General features: G+C 37.4%; 1 protein-coding gene across 1 annotated transcript in view; it reads left to right on the top strand.

Moving 5' to 3' along the window:
• Nucleotides 1-6,847, top strand: part of USP25 (ubiquitin specific peptidase 25) — a 144,110-nt gene that overhangs the window by 76,471 nt on the left and 60,792 nt on the right. Inside the window, exons 7-8 of the mRNA XM_011953426.1 lie at nucleotides 2,801-2,877; nucleotides 5,109-5,182. Of these exons, the coding sequence (XP_011808816.1) occupies nucleotides 2,801-2,877; nucleotides 5,109-5,182 (151 nt within the window). The remainder of the gene's footprint in view (nucleotides 1-2,800; nucleotides 2,878-5,108; nucleotides 5,183-6,847) is intronic.

The following is a 6,847-nucleotide window of genomic DNA, read 5'->3' as shown; positions in this document are numbered from 1 at the left end:
TTTCTTTCTTTCTTTCTTGAGATTCATGCTGATTTTGGGGTATCTTTTCACTTTTAAAGATGAGGCAGCATAGACTTCATTTGGAGCCATATATGTACATAGGTGGGCTTCTCAATTTGAGTTGAAATGGATACAACTGGCTGTTAAGGCCACAATATAAATGCTTTTGCTTCAGACTAGCAGTGTAGATTAACTTTTGAAATTAGTGATTCTTTTTCTTTAGAGGACTTTTAAGGTGGATGTGTATCAATTAGGTTGATAAGTTTGATTCTCTTGTGTTCCCTAACCACTTGAATTTGAAGCCTACACTAGTAATTTAGTGAATCTATAAATGTAAGCATCATGATTTTTTTTAAAGTGAATTTATATTTTCATTGTATCTTCTTCCTAAATATTTCCAATATATCATCTTTTGAAGTGCACAAGAGTCTTTTGGGATACCCTTTGATATGTGATACTGTTAGTTTTTTCTTTTTCTTTTCCATTTTTGTGTTTTTGGAGACACGGTTTTGTTTTGTCCCCCAGGCTGGTATACAGTGTCATACAGTGGTATACAGTGTATGACAAATGGCTTACAGTGTCATACAGTGGTATGACAAATGGCTCACTGCAGCATCAGCCTCCTGGGCTCAAGCCTTCCCCATGCCTCAGTCTCCTAAGTAGCTGAGACCACAGGCACATGCCACCGTGCCTGGCAAATAATTTTATTTTATTTTTATAGAGACAGGATCTCCCTGTGTTGCCAGGCCTGGTCTTGAACTCCTGGATTCAAGCTGTCCTCCCTCTTTGGCCTCCCAAAGTGGTAGGATTATAGACATGAGCCACCACACCTGGCCCCAATTGATACTGTCAGTTTTAATCATACCTTTCATTGTTTCAGCTTAAAACTAAAAGCAGTGAAGACCTCATTTTTTTTTTTCCTCTTGATGGATGCAGGTAGAATTTTTATTTTATAATTGTCAATTTTAGATTGATTTCTAAGGAAGATAGGGATTAACTTCTGAAAAATATTGTGATAGCTAGGAAACCTTCTTATTTTTTGTTAGATACAACCTTTAAGTGAATTAAAGTTATACAAAAGTATGAAAAGTTGTTTTAAGATGTTACAGTAGTTCCTGAGGACAGTTGTAACAAATTGCAACAGACGGAGTGGTTAAAAACAAAAGATTATTCTCCAACAGTTCTAGAGGACAGAGGTCTAGAACAAAGGTGTTGGCAGGGCCCCACTTCCTCCAGTGGCTCTAGGGAAGAATCCTTCTTTGCTTCCACCCTATTCTGGTGGCTGTTGGTGTTCCTTGGCTTGAGGCAGCATAGCTCCAATCCCTGTCTCCCTCTTCATATGGCTTTCCCTCATGTGTCTGTCTGTCTTCTGGTTTTCTGTTTCTTGTAAGAACACTCACCGTTGGATTTAGCCCGAGCCCTAATCCAGGCTGATCTCATCTCAAGATCCTTACCTTAATTATAGTGACAAAGATCATTATTCCAAATAGTGTCACATTTTGAGGGTCTAGGTGGACATACATCTTTGCGGGCTACTATTCAACCCACCATAGGTATTATGAATGTTTACAGCTAGATTTTTGTGTTGCGTTTAGTCCTATTTAACTCTACAGCTTTGGAGCAATTTACTTAAGCTTCTCAGACTTCAGTTTCAACATTTTTTTAAGGTTAATAAGTTGGCCTACATGCTCTTTAAGAAACTTCTGGCTGAAAAAATGTGTGATAGTAAGTTTGTTTTATATTTGGGCTATTTTGATAAGGGCAAATTGCTTACTACTGATTCATCTGTCTTTAAGCAGCCTTAGTAGAGTTGATTTATTGCTTTTTCCCTTATGTTCTATTTATTATTTTCTATGTTCCAACTCACGTTATTGAAAGAATTATGGTAGTTGATAACATAACAGCTACAACCTATTCCTGTTTTTCTATGTTGGAAGAGCAAAGATCAAAGGAATGGTGAAAGGTGATAAATGAGCTGGTTCTGAATGATAGTAAAGGTAGATATGGCTTGAAAAGTTGTGTGTGTAAGTTGAATTAAGAAAATGAGGCCGGGCGCGGTGGCTCAAGCCTGTAATCCCAGCACTTTGGGAGGCCGAGACGGGCGGATCACGAGGTCAGCAGATCGAGATCATCCTGGCTAACACGGTGAAACCCCGTCTCTACTAAAAAATACAAAAAACTAGCCGGGCGAGGTGGCGGGCGCCTGTAGTCCCAGCTACTTGGGAGGCTGAGGCAGGAGAATGGCTTAAACCCGGGAGGCGGAGCTTGCAGTGAGCTGAGATCCGGCCACTGCACTCCAGCCTGGGTGACAGAGCGAGACTCCGTCTCAAAAAAAAAAAAAAAGAAAATGAATTGTGGAAAGAGACTAGTCTTCCTTGTAACAGAGAAGCCAGTAATAGTTCTTTATAAAATAAAGAACTGTTTGATAAGATATTTCTTCATTTTATAAAGATTCATTACAGAGCTCTTCGAGTGGTGAGTAATGATTATTTTTAAAAAATCTCATTTGTAAGTTTGGTTTTTGACGCGTGTGTGTGTGTGTGTGTGTGTGTGTGTGTGTGTGTGTGTGTATTTTAAAGTGAACCCAATCATTGATTATCAGTATAATGCTTGGTTTTTCAAATATATCCTGGTTAAATGATAAAAGTTTCTTGTATTTTGTGTGAAACATTTCACTTGTTATCTTTGTAAGAAGTTAGTGATTGTATATTTCAGTAACTGGCTCTAGGTTTGATGTTATAACATCTAGTATTTTTTTTTTAGTAGGCTCAAATATCAACAGGCTTTTTTCTTTTCACAGCAAGATGTGAGTGAGTTTACACACAAATTGTTAGATTGGTTAGAAGATGCCTTCCAAATGAAAGCTGAAGAGGAGACGTAAGTTACCAAGAAGTTTAGCGGTGGGGTTTTAGGAATTCATTAGATAGCATGTATTTAGTGTCAGTGGAGAAATAAGAAATCAAGACAGACTTATGGGAATCCCAATATTTTCTGTATTATTGACAAGCTGTTTGGAATTTGCAGGCACAAATAATGATCTAACCAAAAAAATCTAAAAAGTGGTCCCTGAAAGAGCTAGTCTTACATGCCCAGTTCCTTTTCTTAGGTTCAATAATCACTTTTCATTAGGAGGAATGAATTTGCGGTGGAGAAAGATGTCAGGAATGTGAATTGTGACAAAATCCTTTTATGTAGAAGCATGAAGACAGGGATATGAAGTAGTAGTGCATGTGAACAAGTGGCTCTGTTCATCTGTTCACTCAGGGCCCCAAGGTCACCTAGGTGTCTGGGATCTTGCTGGCAGTGAAAATTATACTGTGTCTCCAAGTTTCTGCCCAGAAGTGACACACATCACTTCTGCTCACATTTTGTTGGACAGAGCTATGTGGCCTAACTTCAAAATGAGTAGGAATTTCTCACACTAATGAGGATGGTGGCTATGAAAAAAACAACCCCCCAACCCCCACTGCCCCAAGCACATAACAAGGGTTGGCAAGGACGTGGAGAAACTGAAACCCTTGTGCCGTGTTGATGAGGATATAAAATGGTACAGCCGCTGTGGAAAACAGTGTGGGGGTTTCTTAAAAGATTAAAAATATAATCACCATATGATCCAGCAATTCTACTTCTTGGTGTCTATCCAAAAGAATTGAAAGCAGGGTTTCAAAGAGATATTTGTACACCTGTGTTCATAGCAACATTATTCACAATAGCCAAAAGGTGGAAGTATACCAAATGTCCATTGATAGGTGAATGGATAAACAAAATGTTCTATATATATGTACAGTGGAATATTGTTCATCCTGAAAAGCACAGTTCTGACACATGCTCTAACATGACCCCTTGAATATACTATGCCCAGTGAAATAAGCCAGTCACAAAAGGACAAATACTATAAATCACTTATGTGAGATATTGAGAGTTATCAAACACGTAACAACAGAAAGTAGAATGGTGGTTGCCAGAGGCTGGAGGGAGGGGGAGATGGGGAGTTGTTTAATGCATATAGAGTTTCAGTTTTGCAAGAGGAAAAGAATTCTGAGATTGGTTGCACAACAGTGTGAATCTACTTAACACTACCAAACTGCAGTTAAAGGGTTACGTACATTTTATCACAGTTTTAAGGAGTGAGTAGGACAGTGTATCTTACCGTGTACCTGAACGTGAAGGACCAGAATTTTTTTTCAGTAGCACTAAAGACTACTACACTACCTACTGGGGTTCTTGTAAGAATTAAGAGAAGTACTTATCAACATTATTCTAAGGATTAAATGATGACCTATTTATCAAGAGAGATGGTATCCCCTCCCTTTTTAAACAATACTTAACAAATCAGTTAATATAAACACAAATTAATACAGAAAAATCTGTATACAACTGTGGATACAACGCATTTCTATATAGTAAGGCCAAGATGAACTTTGTCTTTTTAGGTCACACAAACCATAAAAAGACAGTTTAAAATTATCAATTTGTTTGCTTCAAACAGAAAAGAAAAAATGAATTTTCATATTAAATAACTTCGAAAATACGTAAACGACTAATTCTACCAGCAGTGTGAAACTTCACAAGAGGATGGAGTAGCTCTTTAGCTACTCTGGGTCAAAAACTGGTACCTTGTTCCCTCCCTGGTGAGGTTGTTGTTTTTGGATTATTTGGACTCTTCCATGTAAATACAGGAAATAACTTAGCAAAATTTTGTAGAAATCTATTCTGATTAAAAGTGGCTTTTCTTCCTTCCCATGTCCAAATAAACATGCACTACACAGAGTATGAGATTGAAATGTATAATGATGATAGAAAGAGCAGGCACTTTGTGCACAGACCGTGTCAATTTCTCTTCCAAGTTCATACATGTGGTGCTCATTTTAACTCTTACGAGAATCCTGTTAGTGCAGCTATCATCATTATCCTCAGTTGACAGGTGAAGAAATGGGAGAATAAATTTAAGTACCTTGCACAAGGTGACACTGTAAATAACAGAGCTCCGTGCAAGTGCATGATAGCCACAGATGTGTTTTTGTCTTGTCATATGCTGTAGTTCTTTTAATATTTTCTCTATAGGTCCAAAAATTGTAATCACATTTATATTTTTTAACACTCTTTAGGGATGAAGAGAAGCCAAAGAACCCCATGGTAGAGTTGTTCTATGGAAGATTCCTAGCTGTGGGAGTACTTGAAGGTATAGTTACACATTTAGTTTTTATTACAAGTGAAGAGAGATTATTATTCATTCGTTCATTTGTTTTGATAGTTACTATTATTTTAGTGGACTTTGATATATTCTGTCTAGTAATTTTTGTTGGATTGCTACTGTTATTCGCATATGGCACAGAGTTGAATGAATGAAAAGGAATGTATAGAGTGTATTATCACATACTAATTGATACTTTATTTTATCCTCATATTTTTTCCAGTGAGAGGGCTTCTGTGATACTGTTACGTTGAAATCAGGAATTAATGGGACAGTTCGGAGATCCTTTGAAGATAATATTGGAGTTAAATACTGGGCTTGCTATGATGCTCACTTTCTTTTTCACGTTGAAAGCTGAATTTAGCAACTTAGCGTAGTCAGGGTGGTATAGAGTTCTCACTTTTTGAGTGATTTTAAATGTAGATAATAATTTTCAGGAAAAGATTATACTCTATCTTTTGAAAAATCAGTTAAGAGTGATACTACTCCATTTAAGCTAATTACCTGTTTCTTAAAATGTGGCCTAACTAGTTTCTGTTTGGTTTTCCTAACAAGGGAGGAGACTCTCTTTAAATGTAACTTCATGTAATAATATTAGTCCCAAATCATAAACTTGAAACATTGTTTTTCTCAAATCACCCAATGCATCAACTTTTGAAAGTTACCTTTTTCCAGATCAGCTAAAGTGTAAAAGTTGAAAAAATGTTTTTTCTTCACGACCTTAAGTAGTGGATTCCCTGAAGTTTTGTTTGAACATAGGTGGGTTGGGATTCAGAAAAAGGCAGATACGAACTCAGATGTTGACCCTTTAAAAAGTCTTAGTGAAGTGTTCATACATTTCTGTTTGTTTCAAATGGTAACAGCTTATATATAAGTTGTTATATATATACACATATATATGAGTTAATATATATGTTTACATATAGAAGTAGAATATTTTACATAGTACATTTACGTTGAGTCATTCATCTTAATCACTGATTTGATTTGAAGTAGAACACTGTATCTGATACAGTGAGTAGGTCTGATCAGGTCGTGACTAGGGACTGTTTATAATACCCTGCAGGAGCATTTCTACCTGTATTATATTGATTCCTAAAATTGGTTGTTATTAAAATACTTAATTTGTCGGCTGGGCGTGGTGGCTCACGCGTGTAATCCCAGCACTTTGGGAGGCCGAGGTGAGCTGATCACAAGGTCAGCAGAGCGAGACCATCTTGGCTAACACGGTGAAACCCCGTCTCTACTAAAAATACAATTTCCTGCCTCTGTGAGTACTTCTAAGAAAAGTTGTATTTATAGTCTCTTTTTGCATATAAAGGTAGCAGAACCTTAGGACTTTATTTAGGCCCATTTCTTCTTCCTGTCTCATCCCCTAGGCATCTCATTCACTGCCTTAATTTCCTGCTGTCAGTAAGCCAGCAATCCTATCTTTATTCCAGAATATTAATCTTAGTTATAGACTCATATTCAACTCTCTTCTCAAATTGAAATCTCATGGGTCATAATGAACCAATGATTTCCACTGCTACCTCAAAACTAAAGAAAAAAAAAATCCTCGGCCGGGCGCAGTGGCTCAAGCCTGTAATCCCAGCACTTTGGGAGGCCGAGACGGGCGGATCACGAGGTCAGGAGATCAAGACCATCCTGGCT

The sequence above is a fragment of the Colobus angolensis genome, unplaced genomic scaffold (genome assembly GCF_000951035.1).
Source record: "Colobus angolensis palliatus isolate OR3802 unplaced genomic scaffold, Cang.pa_1.0 Scaffold360, whole genome shotgun sequence".
Taxonomy (NCBI): Eukaryota; Metazoa; Chordata; class Mammalia; order Primates; family Cercopithecidae; genus Colobus; species Colobus angolensis.
This window is presented reverse-complemented; position numbering and strand designations above follow the sequence as displayed.